General features: G+C 46.5%; 1 protein-coding gene across 1 annotated transcript in view; it reads right to left on the bottom strand.

The window, feature by feature from the left end:
• CELSR1 (cadherin EGF LAG seven-pass G-type receptor 1) overlaps positions 1-25950 on the bottom strand; it is a 155359-nt gene that overhangs the window by 50868 nt on the left and 78541 nt on the right. The window contains exons 3-5 of the mRNA XM_026046413.1: positions 21274-21496; positions 16901-17016; positions 14352-14440 (exon numbers count right to left, since the gene is read on the bottom strand). Of these exons, the coding sequence (XP_025902198.1) occupies positions 14352-14440; positions 16901-17016; positions 21274-21496 (428 nt within the window). The remainder of the gene's footprint in view (positions 1-14351; positions 14441-16900; positions 17017-21273; positions 21497-25950) is intronic.

Genomic DNA, 25950 nt, shown 5'->3' with positions numbered 1-25950 from the left:
GCCCGGCCCTCCCGGACGATGCTGCCTTGGTGCGTGTGGGACACGAGCACCGCGCCAGCCTCATCGGCTCCTTCCTCCCTGCTCAGCTCTGCCCTCACCTTCCTCCCTGCCGCCTCCTCCTCCTCCTCCGTGCGCTCTCCCAGTTCAGTAGCACCTTCTCCCTTCGCCTTCTGTCCCCAGGCACCTGCCAAAAATACCACTCCCAAACGCTTCCAGCCTTCTATAAATAGCCTATGTTTTACAGCTTAACTTTGCACCCCGGACTTGGACGTTATCGCTGTCAGAGTCCAAACAATCCCAGATGTGAGCGGGGTGACACTTTCATTCACTCCTTCCCTTCACAGCAGTCCCGTTTTCCTCTCTGGTGGCACCTTGGCAAGGGRAGCGCTGCTCAGTGTGACAGAAAAGGTGACCTCGGGGTCTGTCAAAGCCAGGGAGAGCTCCCTTCATCTGCTCCAGGGGCTGCTCCTCCAGCTGTGTCCAGGTCTCTGCTTGGCTTCCCCTTCACATGGACCTTTCTGCACAGCCACGTGCAGCTGAGGCAGCTGCCAAGTGCTGCTTCCCAACGGATGCAAAATACYTGGAAAGCTCCCCGTGGATCGGGGAGTTACTGCAGATTCGCTGTGCGATTACACAGAGATAGCAGCTGAGTTCAAAGCCCCTGTGCCGAATTCCTGAGGTGCCATTTCAGTGACTCTGCTCCAAGCAGCGTGCCAGGCTCAGCCAGGGCTGCAGCCCGGCCCAGGCAGACTAGAGCGGGGAAATCATCGGCTGCAACCAAAGGAAGGACAAGGGCATTTTCTGGAAAAGGAACATACCTGCTCTGAAGCAAAAGAACACACAAAATAACAACAGCCAGGTGTGAGATCTGGCTGTGTCTATAGCTATAGGTACATAACAACAGGGACATGAATCTGTAACTGCTCAGGTCTGTTTTGTGTCTGTAAGGACCAATGTTCACCTGAAATTAATGTGGGGAAAGAGCAGAGTCAAGATCACATCAAGAAAGCAATGCCACAGCCTCAGGGAAAGCAGAACCGGGCGCATGTCCCTAACTGCCAGTGCCTTCGGTGTCACTTGTCACCTACTGCCCCACGTCCTCCATCTACCGCTGTCCGTGCAGGCCACTGCGTTGCCCTACGTGGGGCACGACTTCAAGGCTGCTGCACCAGCCTCGACGTGCCCRTCGTGTAAGAGAGAAGCAGAGGCCCTCAGCCAAGCATTTAATTCCTGGCCCATTTGCTGAAGGGACAGCAGTGAGTGCTGAGCATCTGTGACAAGGATGAGGTCTCCRGGCCTCTCCTGAAGAGAAGGGCAGGCGTTTGGCATGGTTGCAACTTCAAGCCATGGTCCACGCCATCACTTGCTAAGTGYAAACACCCCGGCGTTATTTCTGAAAGACTTTTGCTCTCATTTGCTTGTGAAATGAGCCCCACAACACCAATTATTTTCAGTTGTTGCTTGCAAATTCTGCAGAGCAAGGCAAAAAGCACATGGAGGGCAGAGACATGAAACCAYCCTGCACTTGCTTGGTCAACTTCTTTCCTAGCAGGGTAACAGATTTCCTGAAGCTGTTCAGGATAGCTGAGCAATTCAGGGCTTTGGAGCGGGATACACTTTGCATTTCAATGACCTCTCAATGACTTTCACTGCTTTACACTTTCATTTCCTGAGAGGCAGATTTAGAGGCGAGTTATTTGTTATTCTGTGTCAAGCCAATGGAATGTCACTCTACAGCCAGATCCTGATTTCCTTTCTCAGATATCAATCACTTTTCACTTACCCCTTACCAGAAAAAAACAAACAAAACAAAACAAAACAAAACAAACCCCAACCAAATTGCTAACTGAAATCTGTGTGAATAAATATTGTTGAGGTGGCAGGGAGCTGCGTTTTCAATCCAGGTTTGTATGTGCCTGTTCTGCAAGGAAAGACCAGCTGCCTCCATGGCACCCGTTAAATCCGGTAGGAATCTATATCCCTGTCAGAGCAGGGCCAAAAAGAAAGTGAGCATCAGCCAGGCTGCCCTTTGAGGACATTCCGACGTCAGGAATGTCAGGATGGGTGTCACTGGCCCAGAGCAAGGTCCACCGAGGCAGCACCAGAGAACTGTGCTAAAGGAGAAGGCAGATATCCAGCTCCCAGCCTTCTCTCCTCTTAGGAAGCTGGARTTTCACACAGTCCTCCTTGCTCAAAGGGGCTGACACTGTCACTTCACGAGCCTTCAGTGACCCTGGGTGAGTCCTGCCTTGTGAGCACAGCCTCCCGCTAAGCCAGAACTCTCCTTCAGGAAAAGAAACCTAGACTTGGATTAAAGACTTCAAAGGATAGTGAAACCACCAGAATCGTGGGCAAAGGATGCTGCTGCTCATCCACCTTCACTGTTAACAGCATCCTATACTATTTCTAAATAGAATCCATCAAGYTTCAGTTTCCATCCATCAAATCCATGATGTTATCTAGACTAGGACTTCCAAACACGATCCTCACGATTTGAGTGGAAGTGGGCCTCACTAAGGATTCGAGTCTCCGAATCTTGGGCTGGAACACTGGGAAATGACTCATAAAGCAAACTATTTTTTTTCAACAGATTGCCTTTTATGATGGCAATTTAAAAATTTAGTCTTGAGCATGTAGGAAATGACATGTTTTGCACTCAGACACAAGGAACATTTTATGTGTTTGACTAGAACAACATTTTGAACTTTAAACGTAAAATGCTGGCATGCATTCAGCAATAGAATATCTGCTTTTTTCCGCTTCCTTTTGATGCCTGTAATTTTAATTGCCACAGTTTTAAAAGGGCCAGGCCCACTGCAAAATACACAGTGAAGATAAATAATTCAAAAAGCACAGATATACCTTCCTCTAATTCAAAGGTCATATACATAAAACTTGCCTCAAGCACAAGCTGCCATCATGAGTAGACATGAGTGGACATCATGTTCATGAGTCTGTCCACCAAAGAACACAGTAGTGTGCTGATAGACTTTTAAGATAATTACCTACTTTTAAGAAAATTAMCAAGAACTATCAAAGCCACATCTGGCTAACAACTGACCTCTTCAGTTAGAGGATAAGTTAAATATGCAAGCCCCTTAGGACTGTGGCAAATATTTTGGTCAAAATTAGCAAAGAAAGTGAAATTGTAGCTGCATCACTTGGATGGCTTTTCTTCTTTGTGTTACTGGAGTGCTCCCTGCAACTTTCTCTGTGAAAAGGAGGCCTCACATTTGTGCAGTTAACCACAGATGGGTTCTTTTCAGAAACAAAGTTTAAGATTCGACTGCAGTCACACTGTATGTTTTTGGTGTCTTGTGAATTTTTCCATGTTCAAATTCTGGCAAAAAAAAAAAAAAAAAGAAAAAAAAAAAGAAAATTCTGTCAAAGAAAAGGCACCCACTATAAGTGACAACAAATCTTGCAAAAACTATGGTTGGTGCTCAGCTGGAAGTTAGTGTTAACCACTGCCTGCTGTGGCACCACTCACCGAAACAACCCTTCAGTTATTCAATACTAAGTATTTGCAATGCTGTGAGTGGTAAGGAAGTGATCAAATTAAAGACAGACAAATCTCATGTAAGACCATGTAACATCTGCTTTGTTTTGAAAGGAAGCACTGTATTTTAATATRTTTTCTGTGCTTTCTACCTTACACACCTGATGGAGCCTTTAAAGGCTATATTGGCATTTCTTAAAGCRATATTATAAATTTAAAATTGGAAAAGTAGATGCACAAAAGCAGAGTTTTTTTTTTTGTTAATTGGAAAAAAAAACCCACAGAGAAGTATATTGTTCCTAAGTGAATATTCTCAGTATTTACAGCACTGCTTCCCCCACTATTCCCCCCAGTATATTGCTTAATGCTGCAGTTAATGTCCTGTGTGCTACAGGGCAGTTCTTCACCACACAGCRCCAAGAGGAGCTGCAGCAGGTTCCTGCTGGCTACAGATGCTGTAAACACAGCAAGTCTGAATGCGAGCTCATTTTGCGCCAATAAAATTCCAAGTGCAGTGGGGCCCACATCTGATCAACAGTGGAATTATCATAATCTTCAACAACTGCATTGTTTGCTTAGAAAATCCTTCTCAATCCCTTAATAAATTAGTGTGGAAGCCACCGGGAGGATTAATTTCAGGAATTCTCCCTCTGACCGCAATTACGTCTGTTCAGATGTCGCAAATGGGAGACATTTATGTTAGAAGTCATTTCGAGTCTTTACTACGTGTCTGACGACTTGACTTCTACCAGGCTTTGCCTTTACACTTTCTGACTGCTCGGAGCGAGAAGGCCGTGATCCTGGACGGCACACGGGACGCCTTCAGGGCCCAGTCCTTCACGCAGGGCCCAGGGACTACCAGTTACGCCGAGCGGGTGGTGGCCCTTGGCTCCTGTCCCAGGAGCAGCTCATCTCTGTCGAGCTGCGGGCAGGAGCCTGCGCTGGGAATGGGCAGCAGGGCCGGCTYGGCCTGGAGGGCAGGGATGAGCACATCCAGGGGGTTCTTCTCACAAAAACAGGGCCTGGGCACCCCGAGGAAGAGGGCAGCGCCTGGGGAAGCTCATGAGGGGCTGCCACGCACTGCTCTTGTTTGTCAGGGGGCAGAGCATTGCAGAGGCTGCCCTGCTACGAAGGATCAATCTTCTCTCATGGGAGAGCAAGCAGCAGCCAACTCCATCCATGTCTTCTGCAGCAGTTGTCACAAGCCGAGTTTCGCTCAGCTGTTATTGGGTATCTACCTGCCTTTGCTTTTCTTCCAAAGGCAGCAGGACAATAGTGAGGGGTGAGACCRATTCCCAGTCCTAAATAAAGAGTCAAGTTTCCGTAACGGGTAAATCTGCTCTCACCAGAGCGGCTCTGTGTTTTCGGGAGGAAACGGGATGACCTCCTGCCAGCCCCACAGCACCGGGGCAGGGCTCGTGCTCGCCCCTGCCAGCGCTTCCTACCGCTCATCCCGTCCCCTTCAAAACAAAGGGATACATTAATCTCCCCGGTGCAGATGCACGGCACAGCTCACTCTGCTGCAGCGCATCCCGATGACAGGGAAGATCCTACCTCAGGGGCCTGGAACATCTGCCCTGTGAGCAAAGGCTGAGAGAGCTGGGCCTGTTCAGCCTGGAGAACAGAGGGCTGAGGGGGGACCTGATCAGTGTCTATAAATACCTCAAGGGAGAGAGTGAGGAAGATGGAGCTGGCCTCTTTTCAGTGGTGGCCACTGACAGAACTAGAGGAAACGGCAACAAATTGAAGCAACAAAAGTTCCACAGGAACTTAAGAAAAAAATTCTTAGCAGTGAGGGTGACAGAGCCCTAGAACAGGCTGCCCACAGAGGTTGTGGAGTCTCCTTCTCTGGAGATCTTCCAAACCTGCTTGGATGCCGCCTGTGCCACGTGCTCCAGGTGACCCTGCATGTGCAGCGGGTTTGGACTAGATGATCTCTAGAGGTCCCTTCCAACCTTAAGCGTTCTGTGATTCTATGATTCTACCTCCTGTGCTGGGGAATGCAAGTGGTGCTGAGCTCCCAGGTGCCCAAGAGTGTGMCTGCACAGAGGCCAGTAGTCTCTGAATTGTGGACACAGTCCCAGAGACTGGTGGCTGGATGGAAAGGATCTGGCCAGATCTTGTGTTTGGGAGCAGAGGTGGACCTGGGATTTAAGAGGCAACCTCTGCATTCGCTTCCTGGAGCCCTTTGGCAGGACCCTGTCTCTGGCTGCTGCTATGTAGTTGCACAACATGTGGTCCAGGAGCCAAAACTGAGGCTCTAGTAAGACAAAGGCAGTGATGAAAGTTAAGAGATTTGCTATAAAGATAATCCTAAAAATAACCCTGCTAATGAGATGCAGCCATAACATTTGTAGCAGCAYGAGAAAACGCAGGGGCTGCTGAAGCCAGGAGGAGGAGGGCGCTCAGGCCTGCAACGCCGCCGGGGCAGGGAGCGCTCGGAGCGGCTTGTGGGGTGACGCCCGGCCAGGCTCCCCACATCCGCGGGGCAGCCCCACGCACCCCTTTGCTGCAGGGTGCAATGGCTCCTGCCCCTTTGCTGCTGGGCCTGGCTGGCCACCGAGGCCTCCCCACTCCCAGCACCGCTGCAGCTGCAGCCCGGGGTTGCTGCTTCTCCCCTCAGATCTCCTGTGGGAGCTCRTCGGGCTCTCTCATCACATCTGTGCTCTTACACATCCTTACTCCTTTGCTAGACCAGAAACCTGCCATGGGATGGACATCCGAGACRGATCTGTGCAGAAGGGCCTTTTCAGCAAATGGCTTGATGTTCTGGCTCCACTTAGAAAACAAGAGAAGAAAATCTCACTGTACCTCCAAGGTAGCCAGGTACAGGTTGTCTATTTTATCTCAAGGCTGTTGCTCCTGTCCACTATGGAAAGTCTTTACCTTGAAGATGACATAGACACAAAAAAAAACTGCACAAAGAGATGGACAGTCTGCATGCAGTGAAGAGAGGGAGACTGCAACAGACCTGCAGATGCTTTTAATTTTATTTAAACTAATGACATTGAAAGATGTTATCTCCCTGTAGGTAAACCCTTAATTTATGCCTCTTTAGACATCTTTGAATAATGGGCAAATAAATGACTGCTGTGGAATGGCCAACTCTAGCAAGCAGAAAGAGAAGCTGAGGCTGCCAGAGAACACGAAAGCCTTCAGGGATGGGTGCTGATGAGAAGCTCCTTGAATTCTTCTACAAGACTGGGGTAAAATACACGCCAAAATAAACAACATGGTAGAGCATCTCAAGACACACTTTTCTTCCTGCWGCAGTGCTGATTTCTGATATGTTCTAGACTACACCAAAATAAGCTGCTCCTCTGCTTTTCTCTTTCTTTTTTTCCCCTTGGGGTGCKGTGTTTTCTTGGGATTGCTTCCTTGAAGAAACAAGTGCCAGAAGCCACAGCAGGGAGATGGGACTGCTTTGCAGGCAACCAGAACCAGTGGTGCCCAGTGAGGTCCTCATTCCCAACTGCCTGCAAGTTTGGTCTACCTGGACAAACTTGGTCTACCTGGTTTTTTACAAGGAATCTCTATTGGAGGCTTTGATTTTTCCAGCCTACTGGAACCCTACTGGAGACCCTACTGGAGTCTATTCTCCTTGGAAGGAATTCTCCTTGGGGACTGATGAAAACTGAGCTGACCATGTGGATGCTTTTTCCTTCCTGCCTTTTCCTTTCTGATCCTGTTACTTCTTTCACTTCATTCCCAGAGTTTCAAGCAAGTGTAGCAGGGATCTGCTGCTCTGTTGGGAGCCACTTCATCCTTCATCCTTCATCCCAAGACTATCTGCTCCCAGTGGCCCATTATTTTGCTCTGGAGTCTTGAGGCCATGCGGCAGAGATCAGTTCTGGAGAGCAGCTCTAGAGGCTTTTGAAGATCTCCAGAGAAGGAGACTTCACAACCCCCTTTTGCAGCCTGCTCCAGGGCTCTGTTACCCTCACACTGAAGTTCTCCCTCATACGGAGACTAAACTTCCCATGTTTCAATTTGCTCCCATTACCCCTTGTCCTGTCACCCGCCACCATCAAGAAGAGTTTAGCCCCATCCTCTTTACATTCTCCCCTCAGGCATTTCATGGATGGTTTGTGGGTGCAGACACAAATCACTGCCATATCACAGCAATATAATCCGAGTTCAGTAACCACCTGGGCTCAGTGTCAGCCGAGGAACGTGCATGCCAGGGCAAATGCTCCCCTCCCTGCCCACTCACCATCTGCCTGATCCAGCAAAGCAGAGAGCTGCAACACGTTCCTGAGGTATGGAAAATCAATTATAGCATGTATCCTGGCACTGTAATGGGGTATTCTGGCACATGGAAACAGCTGTCTGTCAGAAGGTGAGGGATAGACACAAGGTCTGTAGGAAGAAAAGGCTCTGGCAAATGCTTGTAGTTGAGTGGGCTGAGAGTTAAATCTCTGCAGCTCTAGCTCAGACTGCAGGGATAGTCAAGCTCCAACTTGCCCCAAATGAAGGCCAGTTAGCTCAACAGAAACCATCACTTACCACAGGCAGGAGATTTCTGAAAGCACAAGTGGGTCTGATTTACAGCAAGTCACATATTGCATTTTAAATCTGCAGTGATGAGCCCTAAGCAGCAGTCACTTCTTTTAAGTTTAATTGAAGAATTTGCCTGTTTAGTTTGGACTCTGTCTTCAAGCTAAACACAGATCTGAGCTCTGCCTGATGGGAACAGGGATGGAAAGCAGTAGGTCTCCTGTTAACTGTAACTGCTGTGAAAGGATGCAGGAGAGGCAGAGAAAATGTCTTTCACATGGGATATCCACAAGACAGTCAAGAACCTGAAATAGGACAAAACACATTTTAGCAGCCTAAAGAAATGGCACGAAAGAGCAGAAGAACAGGAACTTACTATCTACTGACAAATATGACAAGCAGCCTTAGCCCAGCTCTGGAAAGGTCTAATGTTTATCTCGGCTATCTCCTTGCTAGGAGGATTGAAGTCTGAGTGACCCAGACRATTCCTGAGGCACCTCTTGACCTGGGGATGACGATCTCCTGCAGGCTGCTTCCTACAGCCATTGCTTTTGTGAGTCACTCTGTGAGTCATGCAGAGATTTGTCCATCCCAGTCTCCAGTGAGTTGCTATAATGCACATCAGACACTCAGATTGTGTTTTTGTCTGCTCTTTTCAGGTTTTCTGTCCTTTTAGGTAAAGTTACCCTCCCGTAACCAAATGCAGAAGGAGGTTCTGTCTGTAGAACAGTAGCATCCTCAGCAACTTTGATGTCATATATGTGTAAGTAACATATGAGGTACACAGTATATAAATATACAYGTACGTGCCCTCTATAATTAAAGGAACATGTCCATACAAAAAACACTTTTATCTTGTGCCAAATGATGAATTCTACCCTGGGGTAATGAGTCAGGTAAAACATTAACATAAACTTGATGATGTAGCTTAAATTCTGAGCAAAATTGCACCTCTACCCCAAGTTTGGGAGAGTGGAGTTTTCACTTGAGAAAACCCATGAACCATTACCAGGCTCTCTRAAATGTGCCACAGCAACACGCACTGCCTGCAACCATGTGTGATCCTGCAGATGCAGTGGAGGCCAGGTATTTTATATGACATTATTGGAGCTGAGTGTTGCAGGCATCGAAGGGCTTGGTGGTTTTGGTCTCGTTGCAAACAGACAACTGCTGGCAGGAGTAACTCTGCTCCCTGTCACTCAGGCTGCCAGGATCACAGAATGGYTGAGGTTGAGGGAGTCCAACCCCCTGCTCCAGCAGGGACACCCAGAGCACGGGGCACAGGGCGGCAKCCAGGCGCCTTTGGAAGATCTCCAGAGAAGGAGACTCCACAGCCTCCCTGGGCAGCCTGTGCCAGGGCTCTGGCACCCTCACACCAAACAAGTTCTTCCTCACATGCAGAKGGARCTGCCTGGGTTTCAACTTGCACCCCTTGCCCCTTGTCCTCTCACTGGCCACCACTGAGAAGAGCTTGGCCCCATCCTCCCTACATGCCCCCTTCATGTTCTTATACATATTGATCAGATCCCCTCTCAGCCTTCTCTTCTCCAGAAAAAACAGGCCCAGCTCAGTCTCTCCTTGTGTGAGAAATGCTCCAGTCCCTTCATCATCTCTGTCGCTCTCCRCTGGACCCTCTCTAGAAGCTCCACGTCCCTCTTGTCCTGGGGAGCCCAGAGCTGCCCCCAATRCTSCAGGTGCGGCCTCCCCAGAGCTGAGCAGAGGGGCAGGATCCCCTCCCTGCCCCAGCTGGCAACATCCTCCTSATGCAGCCAGGAGCCCATTGGCCTCCTTGGCCACGAGGGCACTGCTGCCTCATGGGTGACTTGTTGCCACCAGGACTYCCAGGTCCCTCTCTGTGGAGCTGCTCTCCGCAGAGCCCAAGGATGGAGCYATGAGCACCCCCGGTGCCAGCTCAACCACGGGGCAGCGCGAGGAGGGCAGCCCACGGCACGGCCTGGGGCCGCTGTTCTGCTGTTCACCAGCCTTGCCAGGCTGACGCTCTCCTTCTCTCAGCTATTCCTGCAGAAAACCCCACCTCAACACGTGTCTTATCAATAAAAACACCACTTTGGAAAGCAGCTCGTGTAGGTCACCTTTAATTTAATACTTCTCATTGATTTTACTGGTTGTGGGATCCGGATCCTAGGAGACAACATTCCGTCAGCTGCTGGAAACATCTGTAACTGCAGGAAACTCTGCTAACAGGTAAACCAATACCTTGCCACTGTGGAGCTGACAAGGCTCTGAATGCATAACTGAAACAAGAGATCGGTTGGGAATTCTAGTTCACTAGCTTCCTAGTTCACARCTGCGCTCTCACTGCTGCCAGTTCCTCCTCCTTGGTCTTCTCCCTTCAGGAAACCCAGCAGACATTCAGTGCAACCACGTTGCCTCCACTGCTCTCCTCACACAGCCSGTTTCCCTGTGTTTCACATGCTGCTACACGGCAGCATTTGCAAGAAAGCTCCAAATACTTTATCCAGCAGAGAACTGCTTTGCTGCTCCTCTGCAGAGGTCATGGTGAGCGACCGATGTTGGAAGATTATTCCCAAGCTGACTTTGAAAGGCTCGGTTTAAAGGTTGGCAGCATCTCCAGCGTCTCTCTGAGGTGCCTGGTGTTACGGAATTAGCTGCTGTAGATGTTTCCTAGCAGAGACCCCACACATCCAWGTCAGACACTCTTGGAATGTGAATGTCAGTAGCACTTAGCAAAATGCCATCTACAGAGCTGCAGATGCCAAGAAAACRCTCAAACTCTGCCATATCTATCTATTATCAACTCTGATTTCAAGTGCAGCTTTCAAAAGTATGAAAATTCATCTACAAAAATTTGCTTTGGACTTAAGTCAATTTGATTATGTATCAAAAGCCTGTCAGTTGTTCTCCCCAAAAGCTGAAGATGAAAAATTAATCTCAAGTGTGATGAAAGGTAGCTCTACTTACTTGATTTACAGCAGCATCCGAAAGCTCCAGAGTAACTTTTTTTTTTCTAGACATGCTACAAATACAGCRAGACAAAAATAACCTGAGCATCTTCTAGTTTAGTACTAAAATTTTACTTTAAAAATATTCAACAAAAAGAGGAGCTGGGAAAGAAGGATGAGGCTAACAGGGTCCCTGACCATTAACACTTGCTGGGAGCGCAACAGGAATTTCTAGAATTGCTSTTTATGGAAGTGCACTGCCCCATGCCTTCTATTTTCCAAGGAGGAAAGGGGCCGGCTTGAAGGAGCCCATGGCTCCCGTGGGAGGAGCAGTGGGTGCCCAGGCGGGCAGCAGTTTCCTGTCGGAATAGGAGGAGCAGCCTTTGGGGCACTAGGAGGAGTCCCAAATGGTAACGGGGTGCACAAAGGTACCAAAGTGACACATGAAGAGACTGGCAGAGGGGTCAATGTTGATTAAATAAAGGAAACCTGCTAATGAAGTGAAAGGCAGAAGGAAGGAGATGAAACTTCCCACAAGTGAGTGATAAGGAGGAGCAGATACACCCAGCTCTTCAAGAGCTGTCTAATGGCAAGAGACAGATAAATGARTAAAAGGAAATCCTCACGATTCCATAGGCAAAACTGGAAGGAAGGCTCAAAAGCCAGCAGCTCTCGTGGCGGAGAGGCCCAGGGAGGCCGTGCCCGCGTCACGGGGCAGCAGGAGGCAGGGGCACTGATGAGAGGAATCCTGTGTGTGTGGCAGGGTTCTGGAAGCAGGAGCAGGATGAAGCACATGCAAAGCCACACAAGTGCCTGGCACGCTGTCCTGCCACTGCCAACCCGCAATCTGTTGTCACCTTAAGCAAAGTCATGGATTTTGGATCCTCTGTCATTCAGACGTGTCTTAGTTGCATCAAGTTTAGACATAACATCCCGCTTTGCTTGGCGCAACTCTTGGCACAACCCAAAGCCCTAAATTATCACTGTCTTTGCAACCTCCTCACAGGGAGGAGGAAGCCAAGGAACTGCTGTGCAAACAGATGCCAGGGAAAGCCTGACATGGAGAGCAGGGCCCRGCAGGCAGAGAGGGGGGGCTCCCTTTGAGACCCCTGCCCAGCAGCCCCCCAAGAGCTGGGGCAACGTGYGCTCTTCTCAGGCATGCTGGAACCCCCTGAGAGTTTTCTAAATGCGTGTGGAAGAACCATGAGCCCTGAATCTGAGGACAGAGCCCTGGACCCACAACCTGAGAACAGAGCCCTGGCCCAGGCTGCCCAGGGAGGCTGTGGAGTCTCCTTCTCTGGAGATCTTCCAAACCCGCTTGGACGCAGCCCTGTGCCCCGTGCTCTAGGTGTCCCTGCTGGTTGGACTAGATGAGCTCTAGAGGACTCTTCCAATCTCAACCATTCCATGATTCTGCGAGGATCTCAGTCTCTGACGTGGGTAGAAAAGGGCTAAGTGCTGCTTTCCACAAGGTGACCATGTTTTTCACAGAATCACAGAATATTCAAGGTTGGAAGGGACCTCTAGAGATCATCTAGTCCAACCTTCCTGCTCAGGCAGGGACACCTAGAGCATGTGGCACAGGGTGGCATCCAGGTGGGTTTTGAAGACCTCCAGAGAAGGAGACTCCACAACCTCCCTGGGCAGCCTGTTCCACTGCTCTGTCACCCTCACAGTAAAGAAGTTCTTCCTCACCTGGAGACGGAACTTCTTGTGCTCCAGCTTATGGCCATTACCCCTCGTCCTATTGCTGGCCACCAGTGAAAACAGCCTGTCCTCTTCCTCAGGGGACATTCTCCCTTCCTGAACTTATACACATTAATCAGATCCCCTCTCAGCCTTCTCTTCTCCAGAGAAAACAGGCSCAGCTGCCTCAGCCTCTCAAGATGGCTTTCATGGCTYTTCACTTCCACCCAAGGGCAAAGGCCTTCAATTAGTGCTGTTTTCTGGCATAAAACTGGCCCCAGGGGCAGGGAGCCTCTCTGTGCTCCCTTCAAGGGCCCTGCTGCCCATGGGAACTGGCTCCAGAGAAGAAAATGACGCCAGGGCTGATGCTTTAATGGCATCAAAGCATCAACTGGGCACTGCTAATGTGATGCACATAACTATCCATTCAAACAGCAGCAGGCCCTGAAAACGAGCCTGTGGTTTATTTTTAACTCCTGTGTCAGAGCCCTTTGCCTTTTAAAGAGTGGCCCGGAGCTGCCTGGGGCCCTTATCTGCTTGGTGCCGTGTTACAGTAYGTCAGACAGTACTGTAGGACGGTTAAGCACCATCCTAGAGCAGGCAAGAAAGACCCTTGCTGCATCCAACATAATAGAACACCCAGTATAACAGAGAGTTGAGCTGAAATTCTGTARAAGTATGAAAATAAGAAAGTTTTTTCATTTCCTCAATATAATATCGGCAGGTGAGGAGACCCCACGCAGGAGCCTGGTGAAATTGTTCATCTGCTCATTCAAACGAGCACACGAACTGCAGTGAAAAGACGCAGCACTGGGGAAGAAAAGAACCTGTTGCTCATATTAATCCCTCATCCCCCATTCAGCTTCCTACATTAGTATCCTCTTTCCTTTCTGCAGCCAACAATGCTCCCTAGTTCCTTATTTAATCCTTTACAACACTCTAAGTCACGCCAGACTTAAAAGCAGCACTTCTCAGCAACCAGGTCAATTCTTTAATTTCTATTATAAATAGAAGAGCCCTGAAATGGATCCGTAAACAGTGACACGGGACACCGGAACCGTCCCCCGCCATGCCTGAATTTTGGCTGGCCGCTCTTCCCAAGTCCTCAGAGCCTGGGCAGACGGGATCGGGATCCCCCCGAGCCACAGAGCACCCCAGGAAGGCCCATGGCACACAGGGGTCTTCGCATTTCTCTTTTAAACCCTGTTATGTAGTAAATGAGTATTAATAAGTTGGCCAGCGTCAACTGAGAAGTGTTAAAACCCTATTGTCTATTTTTGCAAACCGTATAAGCTTGTGCTAACTATAGTTGCTGGTCATTTGGCATAAGAACAGTTATGTTTCTGTAAAATACCAATTAGTGGTTTGTAGCTACCACACTGAAAGCTACCACGTTGCACAGTTSTGCAGAAAGGTGCAAATCAGCAAACCAGCAGCCTCAGGTGCACAGGCACTGCAGAAAAGCTTGAATAACTTCAAGATGAAAGTGTTTCAAGTATCTGGTCACTCCTATCATGGGTTTTCCGAAATAYTAGTGTTTTGGAAAAGGCCTAGGTGGGATTTTGCCCTCTGGAGCCAACACTGYAAAGTGGGATCCTCCTTCAGGAGGATTCTTTGACTCGGCAAGACGGGTGTTGTTTGTGCAGAGCCGTGCTGTGTGCCGGGTGGAACAGGCAGAACCCGGGTCACGGGCAGCCCCGGTCCCTTTGCAGGTGACAYGGGCGCCAGGAAGAGCGTGGCCTTACCTTGTTGTAGTAGTGCACCTGGACCGAGTGCCACTGCCCGTCGCTGACGCCCCCCGCCACCACCGGCGCCACCGTCGTGGTCGTCTCCCCTGCGAGGGCGGCAAGAAGAGACGCGGGTCAGCGCGGCAGAGCTGGTCCCCCCGCGCAAACCCAGACTTCCCAGAATGTGGAATTTCGTCCYGTCGCTATCCTCAATTTCACTGCCTTGCTTCGGAGCACAGATACAGAAACGGCTTGTGACACCTCCCTGTGAATTCTGTTATTTCCTCTCGTGCTGTTGCAGAGCTGCGGTAGCAGATGTGCCTGGTTACTGCTGGAGAGCTCAGCTGAGGAAAACCTAGGCAGGAATTTTGCTGCTTCCCTGCCCTTCCTTGCTCACTGAGGGCCTTTTTGGCCCGGAAGAGTGTTATATGGGGATATTGGGATAGGGAAAGGAAGCCTACTCTAGGCAACAGGGAGAAGCTGCAACGGGTCAGTACTCCTGGTTAGGCCGCTACAGGTACAGAGCACACAGATGGTAACATTTCCCTGAGCAGATTTTTACCTGTGATCAAAAAACGATATTGGCAGCCTTTCAGTACTTCAGTTTTAAAGAGGGTAACTTCTTTTTTACTCTATTTTTAAAGTGGAAGCATTTAAATTAACCTGAGTCAGCTGATCGAGCTTAGCACTAGGCATATCTGTGCTGATATAAGAGCAAAATATATATTTGGTCAGCAGTACATAACGACCTCAAACAGAGAATACATTGTGGCTTTTGTCTCTTTTTCCCTCTCCTTCTCTTTTTTGTTTAATTCTGGGCAAAATTTCCTGTTACTGAGGGAGAAGGGGAGAAATGGAAAATTCTGCATAATAAACCACAGGAAAAATAGCTCCCTCCCATAAGCTAACAAAGTTCACATTATTGTTGAGCTTAAAATGGATTTTCTCCTTTTTATTTGCAACCATTACTCTGCCCTGAGTCCTTCACTATCCTTTAACTTCTACTCTGTATCATTTTGTTATTTAAATACTGCTAATTTTAGTGTAGTGAACAGTCAACATCTTAATTTGAAAAGGGCTTCATTTGCTGATATAAAAAATGTGGAAAATTTTATTTTTAAATTCATCTAGGAAACTTCTGCATAAATAAGATCAKGGTCTCCAATCATTTTGCTTTGCTTACTCCAAAATAAATGTTGTGACAGGTAAAATAATCAGATCAAACGTCCAAAGCTTCCACTGCTCCTTRCATGCTCCTTAAAGCCATAAAACATAATCCATTCTTCTTCTAAATAAAATAGCATTTATAACATGCAGGACCAGACCTGCTCTCAGGCGCAGTAGTGCAAATCTGAATTTGGTTTCATGTATTTTAAAGGAGTTTCTCCACATTTAAATGCACATTAGTGCAACTGGAATTTATTCCCATTCATCCTCTGGGTGCCTTCCTAGCAATTTGATTCAAGTTTAGACAGGTGGAGGAAAAATACAGAATACAGTAAATTTCTCCAGCRGTGGCATGTTATTGCATTGCACTGTTCTATTTAAAAGCCTGCCTTAAAGTCCAACGTGGGCATCATATAAGTAATAAAGAAGTGAAACTGGAGTATCTTTAAGGGCCTGGCTATGTCCTTCAGCACATGGGGGAAATCCGTGGGGTCACTTTGGATTCATAGCAGGGTCTATGGGGGTCTATCAATGGATGGTGGTGAGTGTGCAGCACGGGCCCCAGCTGGAGCCCAGCACGGGCTCCAGCTCTGCTCTTATATGGTTTGTAATGCCTAACTTCCAAAAACTAAAAAATCATCTGGAGATGCTCATGGTCTGTATGTCCACCTTGGAACTGGAAGACAGGGAATAGGGATGTGTTTCTCCTGGGTTATGGGCTCACCCAGCCTACATGAAAGCCTGGCAGTGAGGGCTACTGCTGAGGGTCTTGGGTGCCTCGGGCATCTCTCTCGCTGTGGATATTATGGATCCGGAGCGTCGCCTTTGTCCTCACACACAGTGAAAACAAGAGCTGAGGCCCCCAAGCTCTGTCGCATCCAACAGCCATGTTGGTTCTCCTGATTTCTTGTGTTTTGCTGYTTCTCCCAGTGGGAGGTGCTTGAATCCACACCACAACTGCAGGGATGGTGCTGTTTATCAAAAATTAACAGAGTGGCAGGCAGCTTTCGTTTGCTTTGGCTCATGTATGATTTTTGGATAACGTTTATGGACCTAGTTTTCCTGATGGTGTAGTGTAAAACAGAACAAATACACAAAATGAATCACAGCATGATTAAAGGAAGGCCCTTTAAAGCAAATATTGGCTACGAGGCCGACTTTCAGMCCAGAGCCAATCTTTTAGAGAAGTCATAAACTCTGCCTTTCATAACCGATACGTTGACAAGCTCCTACCTATAACTGTCTGCTACCACCGCCAAGTGCTGCAGCCTGGAGTATTTTGCAACTCTGCCCCAGCTGCTAACTGTGCAGTGTCAATCAGTTACTTGGTTAACAAGGCAGCTACATAAAACCATTAGGTGCGTTTGCAAAGGCAGCAGGAAGCAGCCGGGCCGCCTCACCCGCGGAGAACGTGAGCTGGATCTGCTCCTCGATGATCTCCAGCGCCAGGAAGTCGTGCTTCTCGTTGAAGCGCCCGTTGTAGAGCAGCAGCGCRTTCCTCTCCCGCGTGGCGAACCTAGGGCAGGCACAGGAGCAGTCATTCCATGCCCAAGGGCTTACGGGCTCACAGCTGAGGCCCCTTGAGCAGAGATGGTACTACCAGAAAAGCGAGCCTTGCAGCTTTCCTTAAACAGCAAATTATAAAATAAAGTAGCAGCATAAACACATTATCTCACAATCTATCGAGACAAGCAAGGCAGAAACGACAGGAACTGCTGTGCAGACTTGCAAAGCTTTGCTGTAGACACCARCTCTAGAAAAATATAAAATGCTGCACATCAAACACACACCAGAGTGAGTACCCGGGACTGCTCAAACAGGAGCAGCTCCTGCGCTCTGCAAACAGCCCAGAAGCCAGCAAGTGTTTCACATCAAAGGGGCARGACTTGCTGCCTGCCTGCTGTCTAAGTGCTGCATGCTACAGAGAGAGTCATAAACAGATTAGAAAGAACTGCTGGGGAGGGAAGGGGGAACGAGAGATAAGAGTGACTTTAATAATGTCGTGCAGATAATCGGGGTTCATCAATCAACAGTTAAGGCAGCTGGTGGGAGGAAAATAAACACTTCAGTGATTCCACTCATCAGCACTATATAGCGGGGATTTTTCTTTTTATTTTTCCTGTGCTTCTAATATGGGTCATCACACCTTTCCTGAAACAAAACAGGTAACCTCGTTTCTAGCAAAGCCTGTTTTTAATCTGCACGGAACTTCTTTGAAAACTTCTGCATGTTCTGAGTGTTTGAGAATTTTTAATTGAATCCTAACATCTTTGGGGATTTACATGTACTGCTCCTCTGCTTAGGAATGCAAAACTTTACACTTAAAAAGATTTTACATAAACATGCTTACAAATACTAATGTTATATAAAGARATGGAGGAGTAAAACCATGGGAATCTCACACTATGTGTGACTCACAACATATGCACATCTGATAATCAACCTTTGCTAGCAAATATTTTCTGGCATTGCTTTTTATGTAAATGCCAAATAGCAGTCCTTGATGTTTCTGTTACGCTGCCTGGGGTCTTGCTCACAGACGTGGCCTGACTCACAAGAACCATTTCTTACCTCATGGCAGGGAGTTTTACTTCAGCTGTGTTCAGCATTTGAGTCATTTGTAGACGAGAAATTAACTTAAAATCAGGCTGGATCTTGACGTTCAAGACACAAATCAAGCTACCYTACCATTCTGAATCATCACATACAGCAGAAGTCCTTCAGAATCATCAGCCTGAACCTGAGCTCCACGGAAATGAGAACTTCTCCACAGAAATGCTATTATTTATGAAGGAGAATCCCAAAAGATATCCACTATAGTCAATCAGAATGCTACATTATCATTTTGATTACTTCAAATTAGATTTTGAAATATATCTTTATTTCTAAGTATATTTAAACATAAAATTATATTTAAAGAAGTAAAAGTCAAATTAAATTAAGACAGTGCAGCTGACTTGTCAATATTAATAAAATACATACASTCTCTCATACACTTCATGTAGAGCAAAAAAAAAAGTTCCTATAAAGTATTTTGGAAAACTACATTTTCCTGTGGGCAATGACATCATCAAAACCTTTTTTTGATGAAATCTGTTCAGGATATATGTGACAGAAAGGAATGAGAACTATTTAAATAATCTACTTCAGTGGAGAGAAACATTCATTTTGAGCAACCATAAAATGTACATTAGTTCTGTTTGAAAATATTTTTCTGATACAGTTACGATCTTCTACTATGATTTTAATTAAAAGAAGGCAAAGTATTTTTTTCTCCCTTTTTACACCCGTTTCTCAGTGTTTGCTCAGTTTCATTCTTTGCCACTAGCCAAACGCATCTTTTTTATCATATATTTAGTCCAGTACCATTGCTTTTGGACTTGCCTGGTTATCAGCAGTGGGAGAAGGAAGTTGTGGGGTTTTTTAATAGAAGGGGCTTTTTTAAACTCAGGACATAGAAAATTAAAGGCAGGCTTTCTTCCAGGATGGAAATGTTTAATAAGAAATTAAAAAACATCTCCAGTGACAATGTCATTTGGAGTGAAAATTGAAGCAATTGTTGGAAGTTGGGAAAACAGGAAAATGTATAAAATTGSGAGCAGAAATCAGCATCCTAAATAATAAGAGTATAGTGCAGCACAAGCAGCAAAAGTGTTGAGCAGCAATGCATGGTACAAAAAAATCTATATGCCCCAGCCCATTTTGGTACTGAAAATGGTCAAGAGTCTGCAAAACTCATAATGGAAGTTTCATTTTAGGAATGGGATTGGACTGTACAAACATCCTAGGCTTTGTCATGCAAGGAGAACTTCAGGCAAACAAGCCTGGGATTTTAGGAATGTTCCTGAATCACAAAATCTGTAATGGCAAATCCTTTGTGGAATCAAACTGTTAGTTCTTGCTCACCCTCACATCATGTTTTCTACCTGTGTTGAAAGATAAGAAAAGCCAAGAAACGAAACCATAAATTTCAGGTACAAAAAACTAAATATATCATTATCCCACATATTTTGGGACGAATCCTATGATGACCTACACTTTTATAATCACACTGACGAATGCAATAAACAGGCCATCTAGGCTACAAAGACTGTGAAGAAATCATAGCATAAGCACCCCAGTACAGTATTTTGCTATTTCTCAGGAATGCCTACAAGGAGAATTTGAGTCACTTTAACTTGAAGCACCCTACACATCRAAGATCTCTTTCCCGAAAGCCTGAAAAATGACACCACGTGGCTGCTGGGACACTCCAAGGGCAGTATAGGTAATTTATGCTGGCAGCTGGCCCAGAACACTCCTTTGTTTGCACTTACTGTAGATCTGACAAGTCCAACAGAACCTTTCGCTTCTCAGCTTTTCCATGTATTTAGATCTCATGCTGTAAAACAGTTTTTGCAGGCAAAGGGTTCCCTACCTTGGCTCACTTGCAAACTGTATCTGCATTTTCTGATTTAACCAAAATTTCMAGAAACTATAAAAATTTGACCGTAGGATTCAGAAAGAATAAAATGGGAAGAAGCTGCCTGGCCCCTGAGAGATGTAAAACACCAAGCAGCTGTTGAGTAGCTAAGTAGGCAGGGTGGCTGGTTTTGTCATTCCTGCCTTGCTCCAGAAGGACAAACAAATAYGTCCTTTGTGGCTACTGTACTTTTACCTATCCATAAATCCTAAGAAGTTCGTCCTTTTTGTCCTTTTGAGTCAGGACTGATACGTTTTGTGCCATTTACTCATTCATCTGTGAGGAAGACCCAAAGATCAATCTTGACCAACTAAATCAAGGACAAGCTGTCGATCTGCATCTTCTCTGGAGAAAGTCGTTGTGCACTTGTGCAGCGCTTGTTCTGCTGCAGATGAGCGCTGCCTTAAGCCAGCCAACAGAAGAAGTCTTCTCCAGAGAAGAGGTTTTCACTGTGGGGCCCATGAAAYGTGGCTGTCCCCTTTGCAGCACTGCTGCCCACCCTGACCTCCCTGAGAGCCCTCAAGTGCCCGCATGTGGAAAGCAAGAGCGCAGGTGGGAGGGTCTGCTTGGGCAGAAATACATGACAAAAAGCTTTACATACTTGAGACGTGGACAAACCCATCTGGGTCAGCCCATCTCATCACCCCTCAAGCCTGTCCATACAACTGTGGGGACCTGGCCAGCGGTTGTGGCCTGACACTGCTTTGGGGCCTGGGAAGGACTGGATGGGAAACCACTGCCCAGCACAAGAAGTGCTGCCATGAAGCTCGTGTGGTCCCCAACTTACCCTCCTGGCATCTCCCGGTCCTGTCCCCATGCTGCACGGCCCCGGTGAGAGCCATGCTGGAGCAGACAGGGCCTAAGGACACTGCTGGCCCGGCCTTGCTAGCCCCTCTCCCTCAAGGGGAACGGACTCCTCTGTGGGACTGAAGGGACTCCTCTGTGAACCCCTATGGGATYTGGCAAGAAAGGACTCTGTGCATCTGGATACTAATCTTTATGGTAGAGGAGATGAAGAATCGGCTTSTTAAAAAAGTGCTTTCTTTAGTAAAAGAAGATTTTAGTAAAAGTTTCTAGGAAAAGAAGCATGGTCAACACTTCAGTGGCCTCAGCAGCAGGCAGAAGTTAAACACACGGCCCTTCCCCACTCCCACAGGAGTCAATGTCAAGAAGAACCCGCGTGGGAGCTGCCTCCACGCAGGTATTGGTGGCATGCAATATTTAATAAATACACTTCGAACTCAAATGGAGGTGCAGATCTCAGCTCGAATCCTCCCACCTGGGGATAAACGAGGAGATTGAGGGACTCACATGAGGGAGACTGTGAAGTGGAAGCGCTGCCGCAGCCCCTTGAAGGTGATGAAGGACTGCGGGGGGAAGCTCCTGGTGGTCATCTCGCAGTAGGGCCGCTCGTATTCGCCGGGAGGGCACTCGCACTTGAAGCCCCCTATGAGCAGGTTCACGCAGGTGCCCCCGTTCTTGCACACGCCGGGCGCGCAGCGGCCGGAGCGAGCGTTCACTTCGCAGTGCTCTCCTGGAAGGGGGAAGCAGACACCAGGGAAACTGTGACTATTTCAATAGTGAAATATTGAGCCCCAAGCAGCCGGTTGCCAGAGATGGCGCGGGCTCGATACCATTGCTGCCCAAAGCTAAGCTGTTCTCAACTTCCTCCCCAATTCCTTCTGTAATCAAGGGATGGATCTGTAACAGGAGGGGAATAAGGATGCTGCAATGTCTTTCAAGTCTCAGTTCTGAATGTGGCTTACAATATTGTTTGCTGTGTGATCCTCCTTCAAATATTTGACAGTGTTGGCTCCAGGTTTTGGATTCCTTGGCTGCTCTCAGAACTGATGAAAAATATCAAGCTGCACAGATCTGTATGGGAGCAGGTAACACCACCAGTAAAGAACTTGTGCGCTCCCTGTCAACCAAAATATGTGTGAACTGTTCCTGTATTTCATTATGGGCTTGAAACTGGGTAAACAGTTAAGTGTTTGCACTTCCCCTCAAGCAGAATTTGGCTTTACTGCCCATGCCACAAGGCTTCAATTGCACCAGTATGAATGCTGAGCAGAACACAGATAACACTGCATATATATATATATATATTTATAATATGTATATTATTTCATCTTTTCTTCTGCAACTTTCAGGTGACAGCCATTTAGTGGATCTCTCAGAGATGTGCATCGAAACTTCACTCAATGATTTTGAGCATTGCTTATTGAAGTTGTTTTTCTCTACGTGCTTCATCTTTATTCTATTCAGAAATCTGTATTAAAGTGCATTAAACACAAGTTCTGAAAAATTAGGTACATTTGCCATAACACTTCCTGTGCTTGCCCAGAATTTCATAGTGGATCATAATTTTTAAAAATTATTTGTGATTTTGTGGTTTGTGCAGAGGACATCCACTTAAAAAAAACAGTYTGCTGTGGCCAGGACAAAAGCAATTCCTGACTTAATAAGTACCCAGAAAGCGAGCACTCTGTGTGAGCTAATTATTTAATATTTATGGTTTGGAAAGTGTCTTTCTAAGGTAATTGCAATGGCAATTCTTTATTGAATGTTCACATCCTGCATAACAAACTGCTCACAGAAATGGAAGGTGATTTATATGGCTGAATTTTACCCTGTGACGACGGCTCACAACCAAGCACAGAGCAAAACTGCTCAGCACAACCAGGTGAAGGAGCACGTTCCCGACACCTAGGATTTGCATGATTGCTTGCTACAAAATTATGTAATTGCATTCATTCAAACACAGGCAAAATCGTGCAAATGCATTCCTAAAGGGAAGTAAAAGCAGCAGGAACTATGGCTGCTAACTCACAGACGAAGGCAAATGGGAAGAGGAAGCTCCGCTCCACTCCGCCAGGCGCCCCCACAGCCCGGCTCCCATGGATTCCCACTCCGGAGCCGGGACGGGATGGCCCAGCCACACGGGAAGCCCGTTGCTCATTCCTGGACTTTGCAAAGCTAGGGAATGCCCCAGCAAGTCCCAAATGACAAAGTAATAAACCATACAGCTGAAAACCTGACTTCAAACCCATGTTTAGAGCATTTTCGATTCAGGACTGATGTCCTTAGATTCTCTTTTTATCATATGAAGAAAAAAAATGCTTCCAAAGCCACTTGTTAAGTACCTTCTGTTTCCCTTTATCGACTGCATCAGGTTAGGCAAGAGTATGTAAATACACCCTCCTTAATACTTTGGAGAGGAATTAAAATGCTMTGCAATGGGCTGCTTTTGCTAGAAATTTTGTAAATCACCAAGACAAAAAAAAATTCTCAGTGTATTTTGTATGTCAAGGAAAAGCCCCCCMCACACACCAAATGCTTTAGAGAATTGATGGTCCACTGCATAAACAGAATCAATCCCCCTCAACTCAATAATTGCACAAATCCTCTCAAAACTCTCACAAAAATGCAAAACCACAGTTTCTACATGAAAGACTAAACACAGGTTTGTCCCTTTGAAAACAGTAGTGCAATACTCTGTGAAATACATCTCCAACTCAGAGTGGAATGTAATCTTCCAGGCTTTCTGAGAACAGAATGATATATTTGGCAAAAGCAAATAAAGCACAGACCTGAATACACAGAGAAAACAAGGCAAGACCCAAGCTAAAAGGAGAAATTCTTGTCATTCTAACATGCTGTGGAAATACCATGGCAATGCAGAAACATACTATAAATACCTATGCTTGAAGTCATTGATGGTTTTGTATTAATTATGTGATAATAAGGTAAGAATTTATAGAACATTTGTTTAGAGGTATAAAASTACTTAAGAGAAAATTAACTGAAAGTTAATTAAAAGTATTGAAGGTATATTGAAAGTACACTGAATTATGTTTATTGCTGCTTTTCGTTACGGCAAGTTAAAAAATAAAAGTAGTTTTAAAAGCTGCTAATTCAATCCTAAATATGAGCCTTTGTCCTATATTCATTCAACTGTAGCATAACTAATGTCCCAGTTACTAAAATTATTCTGAATTCTCATTACTCATGCAAATGAGAACTGAATTTGAAGCAAATCCTTTGATGTGGAATTTTCATATTTTATGTATATTGACCAAAATACATTAAAGTATCTTTTCTGAAATCCCTGCAGGAACTGCAAGTTGTTGTTACATTTCAAGGCACAAAGGTCCATGAAGAAACATGATAAATCCTTATCTGACGTTTTTCCAAAAGGGAAAACCGTACCTGGGATTACTTAGAAACACCATGTCTGGTGTTATTAGGTGGCCACCTGAACAAATATTCCTATTTGTGCTCCTCCTCCGCGCTAGCAAGGCCCTGAGCCTTCGTGTGGCTCTTCAGCTTGTCATTCCCAAGGGGGGCCACCTCATCCTGGACACACGGTGCATCCCACAGCACTGACCCACAGAGTTGGCAGTCACAGCCCCCCAAGCACTGCCAGAAGCTGAATTTGGGCCTGCACGTCCTAGCTGTGGCAAGGGGGGCTGGCTGTGGGCTGCCAGGCTCCAGCTCAACTCGGAAGCCCCTCAGGGAAGAGCTGCTTTGGGATCCGGAAAGGAAGAGCATCGCCAACAGTCGCGTGTGCGGCTGTCTCAGGAGGAAAAAGAAAGGGATTGTGTGCCCACTTGCAGCTGAAGGTCAGGGGGCTGAGACTGGATGTGCCCCAGTCCCTGAGGAAAAAATAGCGTGAGCCTGAGGGCAGGCTGGCAAGTTGCTCTGGGTCTGAAGGGCAGTCGGTGACCGGATCACTGCAGTGCGGCCGCCGGGACCCCTCACGCGCCTCTCTGCCCAAGGCAGCGCTTGCTCTTTGAACATAATTCCATCTTTCACACTGGCTGGTATTTTAGGAATCACTCAAAACACTTCCTTGATGCCACAACTCTGTGAAATTCAAGCGGGAAATGTAAAGCTTAGTCCCTCCGTCTGCTGAATCGAAAGCACGCGCTGTCAGATAACACCGCGCTGCGTCTGCCTGTTATCTGCCATGCAGATTCTTGGGCTGTGAAAAGCTCCTGGACCGAGCCACTAAATGGTTTACTCTTACAGGATGGGAGCTAATCTTATATTCCTGCAATTAATATTGATGACTTCTACAACTGTGAAAGCCTGTAGCATCTATACAGCCCTTTACACAGTGCCTCTTGGTTTTAAGGCCCTTGAGATCACCCTGTGATACTCTAAYAAGGATTTCATGAAAGGCAGGATATCGGGCATAACATCACAAGAATAGGCAAAGAAAAAATCATCTAGAAAATGGTTTAATTTGTTTTTTTCCCTGATGCATTCCAAACAAAGTAGTGAAAGAGTTTAAACAAAGAAGGAATGATGATAAAAGTAATAAGAAATATGAAGAAGTTATTTTAAATGTAARCAAATAATCTCCTAATTGCAAACATGTTGTGAGCTGAACATCATCATCTGAGGATCAAACAGGACACACACGCACATCAACACGATGGTCACCGCACAGGTATTGCCATGTCTCGCCTGGTGAGCTGCCTGACCTTACCGTGAGAGACCATGTATAATGTTGGAAAGCTTCCTGAAAACAACACGGCTGTGAAAAGAGTACAGAATTACTCTACATTTCAGGTTTTTTTTTGTAATATTTCTATTCAYGGATTAGTCTTCAAAATCATGTACTGTTCTCTGATTATTTTCACTTGAAATATCACATTAAATATACATTAACATGAAGCAGCAGATTTGCAATGACGCACTTGTTTCATTTCCTTCACCTTCTCTGGACACATACTAATTTTTCACTCAGTATCTGTAATTGTTTAATTTGAAATGATGCTTCTCTCCTTTCCCCCCTCCTGCCATTTGCTCTAGATACATATTAATCCTGTTCTCCATGTCTGTAGCTACTTCACCAGCATGGAAACTTTGCGAAGCTGATTTAAAGCAGCCAGCCGAAAACGAGGGACTTCAAAGCAGAAACAACAAGAAATAGGGCAACTAAATTCTTGCAGAATCCCCACTGCTCTAATGATGAAC

The sequence above is a fragment of the Nothoprocta perdicaria genome, unplaced genomic scaffold (genome assembly GCF_003342845.1).
Source record: "Nothoprocta perdicaria isolate Ctin4 unplaced genomic scaffold, notPer1 scaffold_44, whole genome shotgun sequence".
NCBI classification, from domain to species: Eukaryota; Metazoa; Chordata; class Aves; order Tinamiformes; family Tinamidae; genus Nothoprocta; species Nothoprocta perdicaria.
This window is presented reverse-complemented; position numbering and strand designations above follow the sequence as displayed.